Genomic DNA, 26,562 nt, shown 5'->3' with positions numbered 1-26,562 from the left:
GGCAATTCGTGCAGATCACTTAAATAGCACACTTTTATTATTTCTGATAGTAAAAGTTCAAATTTAACTCAAATCTACAATTAACAATTTTCTTAAATTCTTTACGAATTTCCTGAAATTTTGTGATCTATTCTCTTGTGATTTAAAGCTATGTGCACGTAAAAAGCACAAATAAAACATTTCGGTGCCATGTACAGGCTTAACGTGAAAAAGGATATGACAACTTACAAATTGCTCGTAAATTGAATTGTTCAAGGAAGAAAATCATCAAGGCAATAAAACTTTATTACCAAACTTACAAATTTCACAATAAAACTCGAAAATTTCGGGAAAGAGTGACCATTTCTAGAGAAGATTCCGTCATTGGTCGCATAGTGAAGTTAAATTAATTTGTTGGCGTACCGAAAAAAAAGAAATTGAAAAAAACTCGAAAGAATTTACTCTTGCGATCATTATTAATAATCAATTATGAAAAAAAGGGACAGATAATCCTAACCGGCTTATGTAGGTGAGATTCTTAACGTGAGCTAACTCGGAGTGCATGCAAATTCGATTTGATGCTGAAGTAGGGAGACGCCATTCAGTTATCTTGAATCAAATTCGTGAAATTATACAAATTTTGTATTTAAACCAAAATATCAAGGATTTGGATGAACTGACAGAAAAGTGTTATATGGGTGAAATGTAGACCAGAATGTTCTCTATAATTTTGCCGTAGAACTTGAACTCATCGATTACTCAGAAGCCAAGATAAGCGAGGTTTTTTGTTTCTTAACTCGTTTTTTCATCCAGAGTGCCCCAAGTAGTCATTTGTTGAACTTCAACTATATCAAGGAATTGTTGTATTTTGTGGGACTTTCCATTTAAAACCCTATTTTAAGTGTCTCGGTGGAGTAGAGGCAGTCAAATTGGCATCTGAGGCATTTCAAAGCGTTATTATGGGAAAAATCATTTTTTTCACACTTAAACGACAAAATCGGAGTGATAGCGTAGTCTGAGCGGAAAATGATGTATGGACGAAATGTAGAGACAAATGTCCTCTACAATTATGTTGAAGTAATCATCAAAATCGGTTCAGCGACAGTCGAGATAATTGAGGTTATGTGATATTGAAATTGGTTTTTCGACTGTGGCGCCCCTGGTGTTGGTCCCACGAAGTTCAAATATTCTAGAAAGTTGTAGCATTTGGTGAGATCTTTCGTTTAAGCCCTCATTCATCAAAATTGGTCACATAGAACCGGAGATATGATTTTTTGAATTTCGTGAACTTTGACCCCTCATATCTCCGGTTCTATTGAAACCACAGCGCGCATACGCACCATTTTGGAAACGTCCTAGACTGGACTACAACATACTAAAATTTCATTAACTTGCACAATGCCGTTTTTGAGAAAAGTGACTTTGAATTTCGATGAATTTTGACGCTATCACAGCGCCACCTGTGGTGAATTTTTGAACTCCCATCTGCAAGTGCTCATCGAGACGAAACCAAAAAGGTAAAATTTAGGCCGCTATGTTAATTAGAACCGGAGATAGAGGCCGGTCAATGTTCGAACTTTGACCCCTTATAGCTCGGGTCAGGGGTTATGGATCGACTTAAGGTTTTTTTTGTTTGATAGGTATAATCAACGGCTACAACATACTAAATTTTCAGCCCGATGCACAATGGAATTTTTGAGTTATTTAACTTTTAAGATTTAAAAATTTTCTTTTAAAAAAAAGCGCCCCTAGCGGTGGTTTTATGAACTTGCGATGTTAGAAGGGGAAGTGGCATTTCACGAGAGCTTTCCAAAAAGCCCTCACTTTTTAAATTCTGACAATTAGAACCGGAGTTATGGCCATTTTAAGAAATTTTTTTTGGACCCTTATAGCTCGGGTCAGGGGGGTCGGGGGACCTTAAGTTTGGTATTGATGGAAAGCTCTAAGGCCCAGCTATAACATACTAAAATTTGAGCCCGCTCGATGCCATAGGGACGGAGCTATTGAGAAAACAAATAAAGGGGGGTCTTCAAAATGGCGGAAGGAGGGGTGGGGGGTGGGGGGTCAATGCACCAAGTTGCAATTTTCACCCGATATATAACCTTTGCCGAAAACCGCAAGTCGATATCTTTTTTAGTTTAGGAGCTATTAAGCTCCAAAGAGCGGCCGGCCGGCCGGCCGGCCGGGAACGTAACTTAGCCACATATATATTCGGAATCAGGAAGTGGCGAAACACATTTTGGCTAAATTTGAGGTCGATCGGACGACATGAAATTTTGTTAGGATTATAGTAGGTGAGATTGTTAAGAATCTCACCTAATACTCGGGGTTTGGAAAGGTTACTAGACGTTACGAGTTGGTAGTATCCAAACGAAACCGTACATTGTTGACTGATTTTTGTTAAACAAAATATGCAGAATTAATCATAATTCTGGGTTTTATGGTTTTGAAAAAAAATTGCATTATTTCATGACTTTGACTAAAAATTACTATACATTTGAATTTGCATGCATTTGAGGTGGCTCTAAGAATCTCATCTACAATAAGCTATTCTAGGCTTGTTACTAGTCTTTTCATTTTATGACCTTTCTGAAACTCAAAGCAATTATAAAAGTGATTAAAAACGACTTTGAAAATTGGATTAGTATATAAAAATAAAACTAAATCTACTAAAGTATTTTTATGCATTTCAAGTCCCCAAAGGTATTAATAGTCCTTCTGGATTCCGTGTTTCCACGATGATATGCCATACCACCCTATCTCTCTATGCATTTCTATTGTTGAAAAGCTTCAAAACTCGATAGTGAACGGTGGGGTAAGTTCAGATACCTGAAGTTACTTTAAAGACTCATTTTCCAAACGTTTAATAACAATAAATCTAAGTTCAGCTATTTTCTTTTGGATAGAAATGGGGTGGATTAATTTCAGGTGTGCATGACTTTCGAAACTGTGTTCTATAATTTTAAGTAACTAATATTCAAAGCATTTAGTACTAGCTTGACTTGGTTAGCTTGAATAGTTCGTCTCAAATAAATTTCACCTATCTGAATCTGCCCAACTTCTTTTTTGGCAAATGACCCAAAAGAACGCTTTTGAGATTTATAGAATTTACTTTCAACAGAAGTTTTTAAAGTTCAAATAAGATAAAACTGTAGAATGTGTAGAATGAATGAATAAAGGTCATTGGAGTACAGGAGCAGATTTTTGCAGGGACAACTTCTTGAACGTGTTTGATAATAAAACAATTTGCAGATAGTTTTCGAGAATATTAAGACTTTAAAACACTCTTTTAGAGGTGAATGAGAATAAGAAAAAATTATAATTCTTGTTACCTTATTTCCTTGCCCGCCATTACTACTGGACGTACTGCTCTGCCTGCCTTGAGCGCTCTCCCTGAGACTCTCGCGGGCACTGAGACTCCTCGAGACAGCCACTTTGGTGCTGGTTTCACTAGCAGAATCAACACTGGAACTGCCCAGAAGACGTCCCCACTTGCTGGCTCTGGTTCCACGTGCCGACGGTGGACCCGATGAAGGCGACGGTGAGGGTGATGGCGACGGTACTGAACCCAAGACTCGACTGTCCTCCGTGAGGGTCAACTTGGCCGGAAGCTGTGATGGAAGGAGTCTTGAGAATACTTCAAACTTTTGTGTGGATGGCTGCGGAGGAGTCACCTTTCCTCGGTCTGTCTCAGCATCGCCCTTCTCAGCATCACTTTGTGTTGCATTTCCGTCTTTTGACTCAGATGTTGCTTGTGGCGTTCTCCTAAACTTTGAGAATATTTTCCGCACCAAGTGATCCTGATTTGTGGCAAGTTGTGGCTCATTCTTACGTCTCTCTGCCAACTCCTTCTCTCTCTTAACATCCGCTACTTTTCTGCATTGTCGACAAAGTTTCTTTTGACACCCTTCCTAAGCTTTTACCCCACAAAGGATTAACATTGAAAGTTTTTTTTGACTTACCTAAATATAAGGCGATGTCTTAAATTGTATGTTAAAACTAAATTTCTTGCGAAGCTATTAGCAAAAGCCTGATAAAAATCCAGTACTTCCAGCAGCTTATCTCGCTTTATGGCATGCAGATCACAATAAGTGAGTGCTCTGACATTGGCAGCACTTTGTCCAACAGCCGAATCCTTCCAGAATTGATCACCGAAGACATCACCTTTGCCCAATATTGCAACAACTTCATCGTCTTGAATCACCTCAAGACTCCCCGTCACAATGAAGCAGAGACTATCAATACTCTCTCCCGTGTGATAGAGGAGATCTCCTGCGAAATTGATGGGAATTATTGCCGACACGTGGAGAAATACCCACCCAAATGGCAATCAATCAAGTTCTTCAGGAAAAATTACATGGGCAAAAGCACCACAGGATCAATATGAGTAAGCGAAATGGGCATTTATACGATGATGAGAAAATATATCAAGAAAATCAAGATGAAAATTAATTTTGAAACAATAAATTGGCAAATAGTCAGAGACAGAACAATGTTGGGTGAAAAAAATAACAACGAAAAGGTCAAAAATAATTGTTGGACGGGGAAAAGAGTCAATATTATCATAGTATCTTGTATAAACTTTCCATTTTGGCCTTTCTTCATACAGGGCTCCCTTTTATTTATTGCGAAACTGCTAAAAGTTACCTTACATTTCCATTTGTCTTTCCCATCGATTTTCCCACCAGAAGAAATATTCCTTACATGTTACAGAAATATTTTAGATGTGGGGATTTGTATAAGAACGTAAATCATATGCAAATCCTACAAAAAAAAATTGCTAACTTCTTAAGATTCCTGCTTCCACAAGTGAAACTTTCTCACACGGATTCTCGCATCTTGAGTTCACAGTTCTGAATATCACACAAACTTTAAGAATTTTTGGAAAATTATTAAGTATTATACACAAAGTCGAAAATAGTTTCAACTGAAAGATTATGACCACTAAAAAATTACCAGCTAAGAATATTGTAGGCAAAGTGAATGAACTTGATGTATTTATTTTGTATATCAATAACAATTTCTATTCTATTTCTACATAAAAAAATGTTCTAACTTTGACAAATTTAAATCCATAACAAAAGAGTTAAAAACCATTTCACGAATAAATTTTATTAACTCGAGCAAGAACATAGCTAGGATTTTAGTAAGAGGAAGCCAAATTTGAAATGAAGTCATTTGATATTTAAGGAATTGGAGGGAAACGTTTATTTAACGCGAAAAGTTTTCCCGATGAATCGCACAAAAAAAATTTAGTTTAATTTTAATTAATTTGAGCTTATTAAAAACTCAATAAAATCTTAAGACCTTAAATACTTGCAAAATAATAAACGGTTTTAATTGGAGTAAATACTGTCTTTCATATAGTTTTGCACCGTTTTTGATAATTTTGTCAGATTTAGACAATTATACAGAAGCATTTTTATAGCTTTTCTCCGAGGAAATTCAGTTTTTCTTGAGATTTATATCCCAAAAGAAATGTTCTTAGATTAAAAAGACTTATGCCCTAGACACACTTACGACTTAAGCCGAGAGACGACTTTGTGGAAAATGATAGAAATGTAGTTTGACGATTATTTCTAATATAATTACGCTCAGCCGTCTTTCGGCTAATCCTCAGGTCTGTCGAGGCCCTTAAACTGCAAATAAAATGATTTCGGGCTTTTTGGAAAGCTGATAAGATTCAACAACAAACTTTTCAAGAGACAATAGAGGTGCTTTTCTTCTGCAAAAATACCCTGATGGTAATCTAAATTTCAGTAAATCTTTTATTATTTTGGGTGTTATGTTTTTTTTATTATTTGTTTGAATATCGTTTAAAAAGAGGGAGGCAATAGCCACTCCCTGTTCTCTCTTCACTACGCCCCTAAACTCGACAGATATCGATGTAACGATCTCTCATTTGATGAAAAATTTCATCTCGACTAAAGTAGTATTCTCAAATTCAAATGTTTTCGATTTGAGAATATACTTCAGTCGAGATGATTTTCGTATTGCAAAATTCATATAGGGAAAGTGCCCATGCTTTGCATGGTCCCAAGCTTTACAATGACTAAATTTTTCCTATATTTCTGAATAAATACGATTCTGCAATATATTTTAAACACAAGACACTTTCCCCTAGTTTTCAAAATATAGAAGAGATGAGTCACATTTATTGAGAAACATAAGAAAAATTTAGTCACTGTAAAGCTTAGGACTGTGTAAAGCATGGGCACTTTTCTCTACATAATCAAATAGAATTTGCACTTGAGAGTATTTCAAAGGACACATCATGTGCTAGTATTTTGCAAATCTGAATCACGAGTTCATATTAAAATTAAAATAAATTTAAGAAGTTTAAAAAGTAATCAAGGTGAAAAAATAAAGAAATTAAAAAAAGGAAAAATAGAATAAACAGAATAGACTAATAATATTTTTTCATTTTGATTTATGTTGTTTCGACAAAAAATAACAGTAATTTTAACTCCTTTTTTTATGCAAATTTCAGAGCGAAAAGAATAAGTCTTACTCTGAAAAGAGCTAAAGTAACTTCTCTGAATATTTCACCGAATTTAAATAGAAGAATTAAGGTAAAGTACCCTCTAGTCGGCCAGTTCCTCAACTCGGCCAGTTGAATTATTTAACCAATTTTTTAACGTTTTATAGTCAATTTCTATGAAATTTTCACTGATTTACGTTATATATAATATAATACACCTTCTAATGTTAAATCGGTAAGACCATATTATAACAAATCTAAGTAAATTGAATAAATAGTCGCACTGGCCGAGTTGAGAAACCGGCCGACTACAGGGTACTTTACCTTAATTGGTTTTTGCAACAACAAAGGGTTAGTTTTACAGCGATCTAGGTAATGCCCTAGACATACTTACGACTTAAGCCGAGAGACGGCTTAATTAGGAATTAAATCAAATAATTTAATTTGATTATAATTACGTTAAGCCGTTTCTCGGCTTAAGTCGTAGATGTGCCTGGGGTATAAATTTTGCACTTGTTTTTTGAGTGTACTAGTTGAAAGATCTTTATGTAATAAACAGTATCTAAGGAGCTTTTGATCAATTTTCAAACAGTTTTAGAATTTTCTTTTTTAATATTAATTACATAATTTTTTGCTGTTACCACAATCACATTTGCTGTTTTAGCAAATTTTTCTTTCCGTGTCTATCAACACTCAAATTCACCGTCATCTCTGTTATGAAATTCCCACAAATGCAATTATCGATCTTGCCACCGTGTCGAGTTAATTGAACCCCTTTCGACGCAACATTGCAAATTGTCAGTCACATATGGTATAATCACAAGAGAAATTGCCATATAGTATTCTTGAATTTGACGAATATGAAAAGGATGTCACTTGAGAAAATCCTCTGAAAAGTTATAATTTGTATTCAACCTCAAACTATTGATTCTCAAACTAAATGGCAGAGGAAGGATGAAAGTTTTCAGATATATCCTTAATTACGGTACGGTATTCGCTATATTGCTTGAATTAATTTCCATTTCAGGGGAGCATTTTATGCCAGTGAATATATTTCGCATTATGAATTAATTACCTCTTTGTTGAAACATATATACCAACGCAAATAAGGGAGCTTATCAAAATGTGACAAACTTTTTTTTGTAGGCCAAATTTACACAAATTGTCGCAATAGATGCAAATTGCATTGGAATATATTTTCAATAATTTCAACTGAATTTGATACGAAAATTGATACAGATGACATCGAAAATACCGGTTGTTTGTGAGTAAACCGCAAAATATTTTGGCGAATTTGTGGGCGATGGATGTTTTCCAAATGATCAAATGCAATCAAATAGATTATTTTGCTTTTGTTGATAGATAGTTAAAAGTTTCAAAATGCTTTAACAGAAATTCAAATGGATTTCTTGAACCACATCAAAGCCGATCAAAATCATCATAAATTGATGCAAATAGCATTTTAAATAGAAACTAAATTATCGATTTGTACCACATTGTAAGCGGTTTCACCTGAATGTAAAAAGCCCTAAAGCAAATAATTTCTCTAAATCCGTTGCGGAAATCTGCTTCAGAACGGGAGATCAACATTTTATCTTATAAAATATATACCCACATTCGGAAGTAGTTTTTCGATATGGAAGTTTACTCCAAGTTGTTTTTTTTTACTTGCCGGTTCTAAAGTAACAGGAATATAAAGAAAATGTGGCAAATTTCGGACAGTTTGCAATATCGGACCCTTTGAGGTAATTGAGGTAATTTATTGCTTTTGAAATATGATACTCAATATTTATTTATAGAAACCTCAGTATCAAAAGAATTTTTCAAAAATGTAACAAATCACTTCGTGTTATTTATAATCTTATTTGACTCGGATAAAGCACTAATATTCATTAAAGTCTCATCAAATATTCATAAAGAATATCCCAATCGAAGCAGACAATGTACTAGAAATATTAAAAATATAATGTTGACATTTTGGAATCAGTCTTATGCAGATTAATAAATGATTATTATGAAAGGAAAAATCTGTTAATTGACACAGGGGAGATACTTTGAAACACGCATCTTAACGGTTACTGAATTTAAAATTTTTAGATTATTTTTTTTCAAACATCATTTATTTAAATAGTGTAAATATCTAGGAAAATGACTTGTCACCCATAAATCAAATTAGAAAAGATACTGTGCAAAAATATAATCAAAATCGACGCGATGTCAAATTTTCCTTGCATAACTTGCTGCACTAAATTTGCCCGACTACCGACTATACGAAAAACGATTTTTTTTTGACTAAATAGTCCGAAAAATTAGTTTTATTTTTGGGATACCGGTACCCCATTCGCCCTTAAAGAGTTAAATCAAACCTTTTTCTGTATTGCATTACTGTAGACTCATTAGTCCTTAAAGGGTTAAAAATTTCCTTAATTTTATAGCTCCTGTTTTGTATCTTTTCAATATTTAACAAAATCATCAAGATCGTAAACCATAAGATACGACGAATAGAATATATTTTTCATTATCCGATATTTTTTTGTGAGGAAACAATTTTGAAATTACAAATCATCTATCAAAATTTAATATCACCAGTAGTGATTCAAATTGACCAAGTTTGGAGTACCTATAAAAAGAAGGCCAACCATCATTCAGCAATCGAATTTAACTTTATAATGAGCTTCACTCTCCCTGTATCATAAATCTTTGTGGTAATCTCACGAGAGTTGGATGTTTTAGGAGTTTTCACCCAAGAAACTGCATGCAGGAAGAAGTTAGAGGGATAAAAAGTCAAAGTGATGGAAATTCCAAACTAGAGAAGACGTAGGACTAAATATATATACAAGTTTATGTAGAATTTCCATTTAGAAAGAATAAATTGCAAAAGTGGAATAAGATTGGCCTTACCCGGTGCTGAATGGGACATCATGAAGTGCATGGCGAGGGCACGGAGACACCCGTCGGAAGCAAGGCGAAAGGCCGGATGTTCATTGAAGACCTTCCGATTGAGGTGGACACAGATGTCAGCTTTCATGTCTTTGGGGCAGTAGTTGAGGACCTGCGTGTCAATCTATATGAAGAAAGCTCGAATTGCCAGCCGCTCCCACCTAGAGACATGGGGCGGCACTTTGGACTTACCTTCTCTGTGTCGAGGCCCTTCGTCATGGCCCAAGTTGAGACCACGTAATCCATGACACGCTCACTCAGCGCCTTGGGGACTTCATGGAGCTTCATGAACTCCCTTACGTTGTTCAACATGTCATGATACTTGGCCGTAGCTGATGTCATTTGCTGAATGATGGTGGTAACATGACCAAAGATTGTTGCGTAGAGCAGGGCTGTTTTTTTTTTGGTTATTGCGGCGTGAAGAAGCAACACAAGACAAGGAGGAGTAAAAGAAGAAAAAAGAGGGATGCCAGAAAGAGGATATCAATCCCCAGATTAATTTTGCTGATCTTATATTTCAAAACTAAATTCAGTTATAACTTAGGCGCATAAATGTGTTATAAAGTGCCTATCATAGCGTGTGAGAAGCAGGAAAGGCGATAATGAGGATCGGTTTCTATCCCCATTGCTTATATTGTACGAGAATTAAAAACAGAAAAGAAGAAAAAAGAACGAAAAAAAGTAGATCAAATAGCCGAGTGCCAATTACAATGGGCCAGTACCCGAGCTATTGAAGAAATCAATGCTATTTTGTTCTGGAGGTGAAAAACAAAATCCTCATTCTAAGAATGAGCCAATGTCTTTTAAGCATCAGGCAAACTTTCGCTTGAGCCTAATTCCTTTACTCAATACGAGAGCGGATTTTGAAGTTCACCGACCTTATAATTACTATGAAGAAGAACATGTGAATCTCAGGATATGTAATCCTACTCATTTCTCACATTACACCACTTTAATTGAGATTCAACAGAGTGGAAATTATTCCTTTGAAATACACATGCCCTTCTGGTATATAAACACTCATCAAATGATGACAATTGAGAACAATCATCATTGAAGTATGTTCTTTGTGAGGATTTTGTGGTTAAAATGTACTACTACAGCAGTGGGAAAAAATACAATAGGTATACATAGAGAAGATGTGGAAATTATACTATTTTTCTGAAGAAGAAAAGAAAATGATGTGACAAAAATTAATGACTTAAGAAGTACCACCCCCTAAAAGTAATCTTCTGTGCGAAAGAGAAGACCACTAAAGGCGAAAGCTAAAGCTAATAGCACTGTGCTCTTGGCCCTAACTCAATGAATATTATATGGGAGCAAAAGGAAATTAAAATGGGATCTCTTAAGACAACTTGAGACTTGAGATATTACTTTGATTATACATTTTCATTCAAATAAACTCCCTAAATAAGCACTTGATATTATATTTTTATAGGACTTATGTGCAGGACATGAATTCTATGAATTTTATAAGAAAAAAATTGCAAGTTGTATTTTGTTATATTAAAACAATGTAATTAATCTTTAAAATAAAATTTTGAGATATGTTTAAAGGAGGAAGTTCACGCATGCACGACCTTATTAAAGGTTAAGATAATCAATTGATATGAACTGGCACTTCCGGCACTGCGCTTTACGTCTGAGCAAAGGTATGAGAAGTGCTCTGTCTTCCATAATTTCCATAAAATTCATTAGTCTGGTTCTGGTAGCATTAATTCGCTTGTATAATTTGTAAAAGAGTAAATTAGTTAAATTTATAAATTACCAAAACATTCGTGGTTAGTGATATATTCTATTATGGTCAGTAAAAACAGATCAGAAATGACTTTAGCAGATATCAAATTTCGACAAACTTTATCCAGGGTAAATGGTATCTGGAAGTACGTTGTAAAAAGCTGCATAAATTTGCACCAAAATTACATTTACTCTGCCCATTTGTCTTCAGTGTGTTTGCATCTTCCTGTTCTTAATGAATCGAAATAACGCAAAATGCTGCATGTTTTTTTTTCAAAATTTACCACAGAATTTTTGAAAACCTCCATAAATTTCAAATTAAAAAATAAAATAAAATTTCTAAATACACCCTTTTTGTGCTTTGCACTGGGAAATCTTTCCTATAGTGGTTCGTTCCTGAAATAATTTTTTGTTCATCTGCTATATACATTCTCCAATTTGTCCTAACTCGGAGGCAGCCAAAATCCCGAAAGCCAAAATCCTGAAAGCCAAAATCCCGGAAACCAAAATTTCGAAAGCCAAAATCCCGAATGTTTAAAATCCTGAAAGGGATGAAAGAATTATATGGAGGATAATGTGTAGAATAAATTTCCAAGACATAGAAAATTTCCCTTTGCCTCCAGCAAGCGCGGTTGCAATCGTACGTATGTCACTTTTAAGAATACGGGATTTTGGCTTTCGGGATTTTGGCCCATTCGAGATTTTGGCTTTCGAGATTTCGTTTTTAGAATTTTGACTTTCGGTATTTTGACCGGGACCCGTCTTAACCAAAATAGAAAGTTTGACAGACTTTCTAATTTATTTCGATATATTTCGAGCTTCTGTCATACAGTGATTGAAATCTCTTTTATCCAATATTATATTTTTTAAGGCAAAGTGGGGCATTATTGAATAAAAGCACCTTTGAAATATGGTTTCCCCCCTATTTTTAAAAGAAATTGAGGCTTATCATAAAGTAATTTAGCTTGACAATTGATTTGTAGAGCTAAATTGTATCACAACAAGATTCAATTCCAATTAAAAATAGAAGGAAAATGCCCAATTTCAAAGGTGTCACAGTTCAAAGGTGTACCATTTCCCTCTATCAGATCTTGAATTCTAATCACAGGAACATTGCGCCTTCGTCAAATCGGGTATTTTAAAAGTACTATCTAGATAGAATTTACAAAAGACCTACACATCTCTTAAAAATAAATAAATATGATTTAAAATCCCTTGATATCAAAATATTTGTACATTTCAAAGAGGAAAATTTTATGCGGTAAAATTCACTGCGTTTAAGCTTAATGGAGAACTTTTATTTCGAAATGGAGGTTTCGAACCAAATCTCGAAAATGATCTTGGACAAATTTGTTGATCTTTAGTCTTCAGTTTAATTCAAGCTTTTCTGATAACTCGTAAAGAAATATCTATTTTCATATTTTGTTTCGGGTCTCAACTAATAAAAATATTTACATATTATATAATTTTCTAATTCCGTAGCTTATTCCGATTATCATTTGGAAACAAAGCAATGTAAGCGCCTACGAAGTTCTCGATCCATCATCATTATCATTTTCAACCGCTTATCCCTATTGTGGTTGCGGGCCCATGACATCAGGGTCAACAGCCCACGCCTGTCGATCATCCGCCACTTCAGGAAGATGTTCGGGTTCGATTCCGAAGCACTCCCACGCAAGATTCTAAATTTTATTCAGCCACCTTGTCATAGGTCTGCCCCTAGGTCGTGGTTTCCTAACAATGGCTTACATAGCTTTTCTGGGGAATCTTGGTGTCGATCCATATTAAATAAAATATATCTTCGAAATGAACCCTCGCATTGATCAGTTTTTACAACAAACAGTAATATCTCAAATGTCTCAAATAGGGATAAATGTGACTTACAATATAACTCTGTCAAGTCTTCAAATCAGAATAGGAGAACGAAAAAGCGTATCAATATCGCATGAGGCTCTCGAGAAAAACGCCCCCGAAAGAACCATTAAAAGAATATTATTCAAATTATTGCTGTAGTAAATGAATATATAAGTTGAATATAATTGTATCAAATTATTCCCACAGTGTGAAAGCAATTTTGCAAAGATGAGTGTAATATCTAAAGAAGACGTTAAGAGAAATAAGAAAAGTTAGGGACTAAGTGAATTTTCTGTTAAAGAAGTAAAACTAAGCTTAAGATAGAAAGCGATAAAGTATGGGTGATAAAATTGAAACATTCTAACCAAAATATCACTCAAAGTGTCTCTTCAAAAAAGAAAAGAGCAGAACAAATAGCAAAAATTCCTTCTAGCTGATAGTACAAAATTTACTACCCTTCTTTTTTTTGTGTATGCATTTAGTGATAGAGTGGAAGAAAATGTTTGGTGTATATATCTCACTTTCTTTTCTTTTCATGTACCAGAGCTTAAAAGTGTTTTAAGGCAAAGAAAAATAGTGTGTTGAATTAAATCAAATAATAGAGAATGTGGTCATCTTTTCCTCTACATTATGATACAGCAGAGGAAAGAAGAATAAGATTGTGGAAAAGTAAAAGGTGAAATAAAATTGTGTGAATGATTTTATATTGCGAATATAGGCACCATCAACTGGCTACGGTATTTGTTTTAATTTGCAATTAGACGAGGCAACGGAACGTAGAACACCGCACCTGCAATTATCATCATGCAGATGGTGAACACCTTCTCGTTGTCCGTCTCGGCGGCGACATTTCCGAAACCCACCTACAAAAAGTGGAAGGAACAAAAAGTCCATCTTTAGTAGCTAATTTCTTTCAAAAACTATTTACAGAGAACTTTAAAAAAGATTATTGATCAATGTCTCTACCCAATAGACACACCTCTCTAATATAACTAATTCGAATTTGTACCAACTGTCACATTCAAATTTAAATTTGACATTTGGTAAAATTGTCAGTTTTTCTGTCTAATTTTTTAAAAATAATGAATAGGATGTAGTCATAGGTTACATCTATATTAAGCTTTGATTTTCCTTAAAAAAAACGATTTTTGCTCAATTTCAATAACAATTGTAATTTATCCTTAACATCCGATCCTAATTCTGTACTTGTACCTAAGGTTTAGCCAGTAATCTCCCCAATTTCTTATCACGAAAGGTTTTTGGAGAAAATTTTGACTTAAAATTGAATATTAAAGGCAAATGATTAAGTTCGAAAAAACATCGAACACTGATAGATATTTGCTTCATCACAGCTAGAGTTTAAAAAATTCGAAGATCGGTTTTGAAAGTGAAAGAAAAGACAATTTACTCTGATGGAACTCAAGGAAAGAGCAGTGAATATAATCAGCTTTTTATTAACTCGTGGCCGTTCTGAAATTTAACCTGTAAGGCCGAGTGAGACACCTATATCCCAAAAATAAAAACTAATTTTTCGGACTATTTAAAGGACGAAGTAACTTTCTATAGTCAAGAAAATACTTTTTTGTTTTTGGGACAGTGGTGTTCCACTTATCCTTAAAGAATTGAACGGTAAGAGATATAGACTTCCAGTTTTCAGTGCCCCCTCCAATAAGTCGATATTGTCTAAGAGTATATTTCTTCCTTTTTCCTCTTACCCGATCCATTCCCTCCAAAGCCATGTTTTGGCTTGTCCTCAAAAAACGGCTTCAACAAATTCTTTCACTTCCGAATATGCTTTAGATGTAGCACATACAAACCATTTCGTGCATATATATCTATGACCGAAAAATTTTCAACATATTGAAGAGCAGCGGCTTATTCGACCTTTTTAGCGTCTTGAGCTCTTTATTTTTCATTTCTTACTTTTTAACTCTGAATGCGTAATTATTGTAACGCGTATCCTGTACACTTAATATGTTGCTCCTGGCATAAACAACATGCGAAGGAGCTTTTTCACCGTTTTGCTCTGGAGGTTGGTCACCAACGCTAAGCCGGCGGTGGACGCTTGTTACTGCTCTTCTGTTTCTTATGCTACCACACTATGCTTTCAAGTGATTTGTGTCTCAAAAGTCAAATGCATTTAAAAATAAATAAATAAATATTCGAGGGTTAAATTACGCCACTTTGGAGAGCCTGTTCTTCAAATGAGGGGTAACTCATATTGAGAAACCCTTGTCAATTGTCCAAGAAACGCTTTGCGAAACCCGAGAAACCTACTTTTTGCACCGCGAAACCCGAGAAACCCAAAAATTGCATCGTAAAAACCGCGAAACCAGAAACCATTTTCAGAAAAAATTGGAATGAGTTACCTCCCCCCCTCCCCTTGGTCCTCATAGTACCTGAAGTACTTTTTGTTCACATTTCAAAGTGTCTTGAGTGTCAAAATAGTGTTTTTTTTCATTGTTGTGGGGAAAATCAAAGTAAAAGAGCTCATTTCATTAAAATTCCTCTTATAACCACAGAGTAATTTTTCTAATAAGAGCTTTTCAGTGTTATAGGGTAAGTGGCCCAATTCCGGCCAGCTTGTAATTTCGGCCACATTTTTTATTCCTGGAATTTCATTGACTTTTTAGTTTTTGCTTACTCTAGAAATAATACAATGCAAAAAATAACAAAAAATGTCGCTTCGACGAACAAGATGATCTAAAAAAGGCATTGGAAGAACTCCAGAAGAGCAAGGAACTGTGAAAATGAAGGTGGCCGAAATAGGCCACAAATGTAATGTCTACATTTTTATACATTTTAGAATGTATTAAGAGTGAATTAAGAGAAAATTAAGACGATAGACTGCCTACAAGGTTCCAAGGAACACTCCTCATAAAAAAGTAATGACCAGCGCACAATAACTTTTGTTTAGTAAACATGTTTTTGACATTTCATTAAGAGTGAGTGAGATCTAGATCTAGTCATCTCGCTCATTCTCATGGGAAATTTTGAAAACATCTTTACAAACAAAAGTTATTGTGCGCTGGTCATAACAAATAAATTCAACTTGTTTTAAAAATATTACATTTCAAACATAAGACTTTGGCGCTTGCATGCAACTATGCCGAAATTTGGTACACTTACCCTAATTCATAAATTCTCTCTACCTTGTGTAAAAATTAAGTTAGAAAATTCAGAAGTGAGTTTGAACTCGTCGTGTGCATTCAATATTGAAAATTTCTGCAAGACGTCCAAACGCAGTATACTGGCTATAACCTATGACATCACCCTATTCATACTTTACTTTTTAAATAAATAAGGGAGTAGTATTTTTTATAAAAATTTGAAAGAATCAAAAATAAAAATAAGGATATCATACTCCTTTATACATCAAAGAAACGCCCTGTATCATGCTTGGGTAAACACTTTAGCAATTTAAGGAATTTTACTGGCCACTGAGAGCATTTCTGTGGTATTCAACTCAAGTGTTTCTCATAAAAACTTTTTGAGGACACAAAAGCTCTTTTTCCGGTAATTGCAAACCAACGTTGGTGATATTTATCCTTAAAAATGTAATCCTTCGTAGAAACAGAGATTACTAAAGAAAATATGGTCATGTTGAAATTGAATGGATGGTTGTAAAAATAGCACGAGATAGTATAATCTCAGTACTATAGGTTAATCCACCATGATTTGGCGATTTTCACAGCAGCTTTTGAAAAAATTGTTATTCTGCAATCCTCAACATATACATCCCTGTAATTAGTTGGAAATGGTGCAAGATATCACTCACCGAAGTCATGCATGTCATTGTGAAGTAGAGAGCTGTGACATACATTGTCTTCCTCGATGGTCCATTGATGAGTTCCGGTGCATTCGTCTCATTGGACCAGACATATGAATAGGGACTTTGGGTAACATTTGCCAACTTCCACAACCAACTAAACTGAATCTGAAAATGTAATATTATGAAGAAGGCATTTAAAAAGCGACAGTAAATAATGCTCATAAGAAGGGTATTACACCACCATAGGGCTTGATTTCAGAATAAAATGATTTGGATGGGGGCTAAGGGAGAGAATCTAGCTGGCGACATGAGTTTTAACTCACCCCATTGTCTGCATCACTCCGACCAATGGAATACCAAATGCAAGCCAACCAGTGGGCAACTAGCATGTAGAAGCAGAGCAATAGAATCAGCATTGCCGCTCCATATTCGAGATATCTATCCAATTTCCGTACCACTCGTCCCAGTCGCAACAATCGCACGACTTTTAGAGCACTGAATAGAGAACCGATTCCCTAGGAATGCAGAGAAACAATGGTGAGATTATACTTTTTTTTGTGCAGGATGGAAATCAATGGAGCCAAAAGTACGTGAGAATTATTTCATGAGATGAATCTCTAAATATTTTACAACACCTTCTTCATAAAACATCCACCCTCGAATACACTACGTCACACCAACTTTAGTGCTACATTGGATGTTGCGATATTAAGTCTGAGACTGGGGCTGCGCATATCTCTTAGAGTTATTACTAAAATTGCAAAGACGTCAAAGCGAATAAATGCTTTTACTTCAAAGATTTACTGATTATGAACTTGAAAAGAAATTAATTTGAATATAAAAAAAATCACTAAAGTTCTATAGTAATAACTTGAAATAATTTCGGATAACTAACATGGTATTAAAAGGCCATTTACCTATCAAAAAACGTGACGAATACAAACATATAAATGAGCAAGATATCCTTAAATCGTAAATAAACTTCTTGACTTAAGCGCATCTCTCCAATTTAGTCTTTCACTTCCTTATGAAATTGAAAATAATACCAGACGATTATACTTTCAAGATGTTTGAAATTATAAACATGTTTCAGAAGCATTAAAAATGATTGACGAAGTGAAAATTCTTCGCGGAATAGTCAAACTCGAAAAAAGTTTTTACTCATACGCAAAATACCGTGTTTATAAATAAGTGTCCTCACAAAGTTATTTTCTACACTGCACACTTTTTGATTCCAACAGTGCAAAAAGAATTTGGGGATTAATTTCTATAGGTAAACAAGTCTATGAACATTGCAATGTTATTACTATTTTACTTGTTAACCCTATATCCGAATAAAACCGCCCTAAAATCGTAAAAAAAATTACTTTTACTGCGAAAATATTCTTTTTTTATGAATTCAAAATTACTTTTGCATGCTCGGTCATAGTTTTACTAAAAATTCTTCTAATTCTAAAGACTTGAACGACTATTGAACTTATATATTTTAAGCCTTCATTTCGTTACTGTCGTCAGTTTTGTCGGACATATCTGAGCATAATCTTTCAAAAATAACATATATTACAGTACCCGCTTCGTAATCCGGATGATTGGGAGACGACATGACAGATGTCCGCTTCGTAATCCGGATGAATTTTTTGAATTTGTTCAACGTCTCGAAAATATAATACAAGTTTTTTTTATAGAATAGAATAAAAGTTTTAAAGAAGTTTAAAAAGACATATTTAGAGAATTCTATGCTATTATACTTCATTTATTAAACAAAAACATCACAGGATAATTCATTTTCATTGCTGAATGCTCGTGCATAAATAACCTCAAAATGATTTTAAATGAAACCGTCGATAACTCGTCCGGATTACGGCGATCCGGATTAGAGAGCGGGCACTGTACTTACAAATTTAAGTAAAATACCAAGATAAAATAACTTGATTTCAAGTAAATTTAGTTTTTTTCTTAGAGAAGTATCTTACATCATATTTGATAAATTTTAAAGAAACTTGTATGACTTTACAAAGCAAAAAACTTTCAAATTTTTATACCGTAAATTCGGGTGACTTTGCTTCCCTGCTTTTTGTAGGTTTTCCCTTAATTCTATCACTTAAGGATGGTCTTTATCGTTCTGGTCTATTATATCCGATCAGTAAGGAGCATCCTTAAGTGGTAGAATTAAAGAAAAGCTTATGAAAAGCAGGGATGCAAAGTCAACTACAGAGTTCAAAGGCATTATATTTCTCATCGGATGCTAAAGTAAAAGAAATAATGGAGAACGGATGGATTTTCTTCTGTGCGAAACTTGAGAAAAAATGCAACAAAACGTATTTATATCTTGGTTGAGCAATTTTTCCCATGTTATTGAACAACTAGATTATCTAAAAATCATTTCCCGGTACTCGGATATTAAATTCAATAGATGCGAATGGGTTTAACGTATCGGAAATAGCTCAACAATTCTATTTTTGATGAAAAATCAATTACAAGTTTATTATTGTTGGTTTGCAATAGTTCAAACTTGGTGTAATAGATCTGTTTCTACCGGTCAGGCAATACGTTCTTAAGGGTTAGCCTTTACTCTTTGATAGACTTATTAGAAAAAATAGGTAAGTTATTAAAAATTTGCACTTATTTTAAAAATCCTTGATAAAGGGGTTTTAAATGGTTTCGAGATGGTTTATAATGCAGAGAAAAAAATATTTTGTAAAATTGTTCGTAAATGTTTGTGAAATCCTATGAAGGACTTACTAAGTGGTCGTGAATCATATAACCCACAAACAAGTTCGTAATTTTTTTTTTACTTTTTTCACAATCATTGTTCGTAAAATTGTTCGTACATTTGTTTGTAAATGTTCGTAAACACACAAAAAATGTTCGTACAATTTTGTCATTTGTTCGTATTTGTTCGTAAATTTCTGTTACTGGCAAAATGATAGATAGATAGATAGATTTCAGTTCATGATCATTTTTCCAACAATGTTTAGTACAAAATTTTACGAATTTGTTTGTGGGTTATATGATTCACGAGCATTTAGTAAGTCCTCCATAGGATTTCACAAAGATTTACTAGCAATTTTACAAAATATTTTTTTTCTGTGTGATAATGAAGTTTTTTGTTAAAAATTTAAATGAACTTTTATATTTTTACTCAATATTTTAACATATTCTTTCAGTAATTTCAATTTGTAAATCGTCCAAATCAAAGAGAAGGAAAACTTTTAGAAAAAAGTTCGTACTCGTGAATTCTGTGCTTTTCTCTTCAACTGATGATAGTTAAAATCACGAGTTCAAGCATTTCACAAAGTGTTTTTCACTTGGCCATTCCACCACAATTTTATTAGGTCTTGTGTCGCATCGAACTCTCCACAAACCATATTTATGTATGTCATTAAAATTTATTTTAACAATATATGACCACTAGTTTATACGCCAAGTGATTACAAAACTTATAATATTTCAATTTCTCTCTTGTAGTTATGTCGAGAACATTGTTTTAATAAAATTATAAACCCCTGAAGCAAAACACGTCACGTTGAAATTGATGGAAAATCTTCTCAAAGACAAAACTGCGTAAAAGGGATGAATTTCCATAACACAATGTGACATTCTGTGAGTTTTCAATGAATTTTTCATCACGTTGAAATCTTGAATCATAAACGGTTTTCTTGCAACAGCAAATAAGAATGTCTCTTATAATATACTTAGTTGAGTTTCCTATCACATGAAGACAAGATGTAGGAACAAAAAAAATAATACTTACATCATCATCATGATCGAATGCATTGAAGACATCGTAAGGCAAGCAACTGAGCAAATCGATGATGAACCACGACTTTAAGTAGTTCATACGTATCACTTTGGGGTCGCTCACCACCTCACCCCCGGGCCCCACGAATGTAGTGTGAAAATTTAATACTGTAATCAAAGTTTTTCACAACATTAAATAATTTACAACCTCCTGAAATATACACAACAATAGAAAGTCAATATTAATATCTGTTTGACAGCCATCTCTAGCCTTAAATATTTACAATAAAAATATCTCATTGGTCTTTCCATTTGGATGTTAACAAAGAACATGCTCTTTTCTAGGAGAGGACGATTTGGCACGATTGGCCAATTTATCATCTATACTTAAATCTCTATCATTGAACCTATAGAAAAGATAGAGATACATCTTCTCTAAACAGAAAAGCTTAAACCTTATGCGTATTTATTTCCAAAACCTAATTGACATTAATTGATTACGAAGTAAAAAGTTGAGATCGGAACAAAATGAAATAATATTAAATACAGTAACTTTAAGTTAAGAAGATTTTTACGAAAATGTATTCGCAATCCCCATTGAAAGAGCTGTCAAATAATTCGAATTTCCTCTTTGCTTGCAAAGATCTGGCTCATTTCTTAGCCATAAAATATGTTATCAGAAGCCTCATGAAATAAGATGAAAATAATTACAATCTAGCTTTGCGCAAACAAAGAGAAAATTTACATAATTTAAAGACTTACTGCTTGTGAATCAAGCCTCTTTCTTATAAAGAATTATAGAAATCAAATATTTGAATTTTGGAAAAAAAACAAAAAAAACATAATAGAATCAGGACGTTACCAACTATATATGATTTCAGATGAGAGATCACAGTAGAACCCTCCTATAATGCTTTCTTTTCAAAAATGCTTACAATGTGTTGAATAGTTTAATAATAAAAATGCTGAATAATGCAGACAATTTTCTATTTTCTTTTTATAATTTTTGCGCAGAGATTGACACCTTTGCTTGCGTTTCTTAATTAATAAAAAAAGAAGTAACTAAAATATATTTAATCTCATCAATAAGCCTTTAAGGACGATTTGGTCACCCGTAACCCGTAGAGAAAATAATTTTCCCTTACTATTCAAATGTTTTTTTTTTCTAATGTGTGAACGTAATCACAAAGTGCAAAGTAGAAGGTTTCAGGAATCTAGGATATTTTTTGCAAATCTCTAGCTATTTACTAAGTAGTAAATATTTATGCTTAAAAGTGACTAATTTTCAAATTAACTTTGATGAATGATTTTTATTATTTTCTTATAATTATAATTTTTTAAACAAAAACCCCTTGGCACTGGAAAATACAATAACTATACATAATGCTTTTCAGAAGAACGAAAATTACCATTCTTCGGTATTGTCAGAATATTTTTTTTGAATTCTTGAGCTATTTTGGTCCCTATCGTTCATAGAGGTAAAAAGTAAAAATTACACTGAATCAGACTCTGTTGGACTTTCCAAGGTTAGGTATAAGAGAATTCACTGATTTTGTTTAACGGTTTAATTTTAATGTTGATTTTCAATCAGTTAAAAACATCTCGTCCGTAAAAGAATAAAAGGAATCGGAAAGTGTACCATGCTTTGTGAAATGTTCGAACTCATGACTTATAGATTTTGTACCCCAAAAGTACTTTTACATCATTTATCTTAGTTATATAGTGGTCCAATGGGTCTAACTTATAAGGCAAAGGCGTATTCACGAGTTCGAGGATTACACAAAGTTTTCCTAATGCTCAATATATTTTTAAGTTTACTGGTTCACAACCGAATGGAATCAATTTATGTATCGCCTAAAATAGTTTAGGAAACTCAAGTGAATTTCGTATTCAAAATTAGTTGTTAGATCGTAAACGATTCGTAATAAGTTCTCAAGCCGATTGGAACCGGCTGAGATTTGTTAAATGTTTCAAAATCGTTCCAACGCAACAAGCCCAAAAATGATCTCATTTAGTTAAGGAATTACGTGACTCACGAAGACCAAAGAAACAACACTTTCTTTAAATATTTTTGTCAAAGTTTCTAAGTACATGAAAGTACTTTTTACAAAAAAGAATATTTTCAAAAATCTTCGGTTAATAATTTTAAAAATTCAGCCATCGGAATTTTATTTTTTGAGAAAACTTACTTTGCGGTAGTTTCGATTACTCAAAGTAGGGGAGACTGGGGCACATGTAACCATTTTCAATAGATGCGAATTTGAGCTGATTTTCCAAGGACACCGTAATTTTTTGGAAAATATTTCTTAGCTCATGTTTTACCCTTGGGTATAGGCAATTCGTCGAGGGTAATCCGGATGCTGGAAAACAATTGAGTTTTCCATAAAAATAAAATTTGTGTCACCGTGCATTTTTCTCTTTTCACAAAATACCTGGGGTAGAAGTAACCACTTTCTGGGGAGGATGTAAACACCTTTTTTCCCACCCTCGAAATTAACTTTGCACCACTCTCGATTATTTTAATTACTTAAGAGATATATAAAGACTGTATATTTTTCAAAAACTCACGACATTTTTTACAAAGAATAATTAACATAGCAAAAAAACTAAAAGCATGCATATCAAAGACATTTTTCAATGGATTTTCCCCATATTTTGACATCATGTGACTTTTTATTGAACACAGTGCCACCAATTTTTTTCGTAATCTATGAATTATAGATATTTCGCATGAAGGTCAATTTCCCGCTCTTTTACCTACTCATTTTGTGTAATTGAAATTGCCTGATTACATCTACCCCAAATGCTGTTTTCTGACCAATTATTAATTCTTTTGAAATAATGAGAATCTCAATTTGTCTAGTAAATGCATAAATATAATCCTAAAAGATGTAGGAAAGAACTGGTATTGCTACATTTCGATTATTTTACACAGTTTTTAATTTCCAGGTGGAAATCAAAATGACCAAAATTATCGAAATATCAACATTTTCGGGAAAAATGATTTTTATTTTTAAAGTATTAGGATTTTATCGACCAATTCATCTGTGGACATACATCCCCATGGTATCTATGAATGATTATGGGTTTTATCCTGTGGAGTCTTAAAATTAATGAAAAAAATCACAGTGGTTACAACTACCCCAGTTTACTACTGCCCCAGTTCCCCCTAGATTCATCTGAAGTCAAAAACCAAAATATTTCCCGTTAGCAAAATACTTAACCTCGTACTTGAACGATTGATTCTTTGTTTTCTCGATCACAACTTATTTTACAAGACAAAACTTGATGCAAAATACGTTGGAAATGAAATGATAATATCTGTATAAAATTGACCAAAAAATACAAATATCATTTTTTTTTTTTAAATCTTTGTTCAAATGCAAATGTAACACATCTACTAAAAAGAAATATATACAGTTTTTTAACTTCTGACGAAAATCCGAAAATCAGGTCCAAAATATAGTTCAAAATGTTGTATACTTTTATACTCTAAAAAGAGCTCAAATTAAATAAAGTTTTTATAGTATTGAAAAGGAAAAAGAAATTAAGCTTTTTTCCTGATCTTCATGGCTCACGTAACCTCTAAAAAATAAGCTTTTAGGGCCTTTTTAATTTTTGACCTTGAAAAACCGGTATTAGGAATGATTGTACGATACTGTCGTATATGTATTATTCATCGGATAAATTGGTGGAAGGTCCTCCAAAGGTTCTAAGTCTATCTGTAATACGGGCTTCAAACCTAAGGCTTAGTCATCTGGCTTAAGTCCTCTAATTCCTTATCAGGCAAGATTTTTTAGGAAATTGTTGTTTAGGATTAGATATTAATGACAAATATTCCATTAGATTTTAAAAAATCAATAAAATGGCTTATTATTTAGATTTTTGAGATCTTAGGAAACTGGGCTAATCCTCCAGTCTGAAGCCGGCATTACCGTTAGAAGTGTAACCGAAAAAATGATCCTCGGAGGGTGATAAAACCGAAAGATTATTGGTACATTTAATACTGATCTCTCTATACGAGCAGTAAAAATTAATTATTTACACGTATAATTTTTAAGAAAACAAATCAACAATATTTTATTGAATAGTGTCTCTTTCATATATTTATATTTTTTAATTAAGTGGATGTAAGTATAAACATTTCTCTCAGTAACAATCATCTTTACAAAAGCTACCCCTGATTATTATTATTATTATTATTATTATTTATTTTAATCAAAGCTGATAGGGTCCGCCCCTCTTACATAGTTTGATTAGAGGAATAAAAAGAAAGTTACAAGCAAAGAAGCAAAATAATAGGCAAAAAAAATCAGAAATCCAAGATTAGCCCTACTCGATCTGGTAGAATCTAGCAATGCCAGCCAGTGAGGATCTGGCATGCAAGGGAAGGGAGTTGAACAAGACAACTCCGTCAACAAAAATTGTTCGCGATAGCTGGTTAGAGTGAGCTCTCGGCACCAAGAGTCCCCGCACCCTGGCCGAGGCCCCAGGAATCAGAATTGAGGCCAAGTAACGCGGCCCTCCTGAAATAATCAAGCGAAAGAGAAATGAAACCGCTCTCTGACGGAGGAGTGATGGGAGATCACAACCCACCAAAATATTACGATGCCTAGAGATATGATCACGAGCGCGCAGCCCACAAACATATCTTACACAGTTATTGAAGGTCACTGTCAAGCGTCTTAGTGTCTCACAGTCGGCTGCAAAGAATAGCTCTGCACCATAAGTTATCACTGGTATGAGGAGTGACCTAACAAGGAGTAAGCGAGTATTAAATGGCGTAATCTCGCGAAAACGCCGAAGCGTACGGAGAGTGCAATATATCCTCTGGTTGATGTGAGACACGTGATCAGACCAGGTGAACGATGAATTAAAAATAACACCCAGATTGCGAGCACGCTCAACAAGCGGGATAGGCTGCCCATAGATAGTGAGAGGGGCCGGGGGAGCCGCTAACGGCTTTTTGGATATCAAAATAGCCTGGGACTTCTTAGGGTTTAGAGCCAGTCCATTCAATGAAGCCCAATTCCCCACACAGAATAAATTGTCGTTCACCCGAGAGAACACAGCCTGAACATCGGAAGGGTCTCCAGAGGTATATATTTGCATATCATCTGCATAGAGGTGATACGAGCAGTCAAATAAAACTGACGGAAGGTCATTTATAAATAGGGAAAAAAGAAGTGGGCCAAGTAAAGAACCTTGAGCCACACCACTACGTAGATTTGCAGGTTCAGAAAGTTTATTGCCAATCTTGACTCTCTGAGAGCGACCCTCAAGATATGATTTGATCAAGTGAACAGCAGAAGATGAGAAATTAAAAAGTCTATAAAGTTTGTAGCAGAGTATATCATGAGGAATGCTATCAAAAGCCTTGGAAAAATCAAGAAGTAGTAACACAACAAATTTGCGATTGTCAAGTGATAATGCAATATCATACTGTACCCTGAGTAGAGCACTAGTAGTGCTGTGACCACTACGAAATCCTGACTGAAGATCAACAAGTAGTCTCTCAGAGTTTAGGTATGCCGTGAGTTGCTCAAGGAGCAGAGCTTCAAGCACCTTAGAAAGTACGGGTAGGAGGCTGATTGGCCTGAAATCCGAGGGACCAACTGGGTTACTAACCTTCGGGATAGGTATAACTAAAGCTGATTTCCACATGGTAGGAAAAGAAGAGGAAGCAATTATAAAATTAAAGGTATCAGTCAATACAGGAAGTATGACAGGAAGGATCATTCTAACAAACGCTAAGGAGACCTCATCATCCCCCTGAGCGTCAGATTTAACACGTGCAATGGCGAAAATGACGTCATCAGCCGACACACTTCCGAAGCTAAAGCCATCCCAGGGCCCGAGAGGCATAGGTGAACAGCTCACAGAGGTGGCCGCAGTGCCCGATGTGCTGAAGAACTTATTAAGCTCATCAACACTAGGGCCGGGCACGTCAGCTGAACGCAGTGACGGACGTAATCCGAGCCTCCTTATATTACTCCAGAGAATATTAGAAGGAAGGCTGGCATCCAAGGACCGTAAGTAGTAGGATTTCTTTGCGCGG

The 26,562-nt window shown here is 34.3% G+C and overlaps 1 protein-coding gene across 1 annotated transcript in view; it reads right to left on the bottom strand.

The window, feature by feature from the left end:
- LOC129809592 (potassium voltage-gated channel protein eag) overlaps positions 1 to 26,562 on the bottom strand; it is a 99,154-nt gene that overhangs the window by 6,030 nt on the left and 66,562 nt on the right. The window contains exons 7-15 of the mRNA XM_055859544.1: positions 20,518 to 20,672; positions 17,087 to 17,278; positions 16,770 to 16,928; positions 13,782 to 13,854; positions 9,593 to 9,792; positions 9,362 to 9,512; positions 3,942 to 4,251; positions 3,654 to 3,855; positions 3,312 to 3,590 (exon numbers count right to left, since the gene is read on the bottom strand). Coding sequence (XP_055715519.1) covers positions 3,312 to 3,590; positions 3,654 to 3,855; positions 3,942 to 4,251; positions 9,362 to 9,512; positions 9,593 to 9,792; positions 13,782 to 13,854; positions 16,770 to 16,928; positions 17,087 to 17,278; positions 20,518 to 20,672 — 1,721 coding nt within the window. The remainder of the gene's footprint in view (positions 1 to 3,311; positions 3,591 to 3,653; positions 3,856 to 3,941; positions 4,252 to 9,361; positions 9,513 to 9,592; positions 9,793 to 13,781; positions 13,855 to 16,769; positions 16,929 to 17,086; positions 17,279 to 20,517; positions 20,673 to 26,562) is intronic.

This window comes from Phlebotomus papatasi, chromosome 1 (assembly GCF_024763615.1).
Source record: "Phlebotomus papatasi isolate M1 chromosome 1, Ppap_2.1, whole genome shotgun sequence".
Taxonomy (NCBI): Eukaryota; Metazoa; Arthropoda; class Insecta; order Diptera; family Psychodidae; genus Phlebotomus; species Phlebotomus papatasi.
This window is presented reverse-complemented; position numbering and strand designations above follow the sequence as displayed.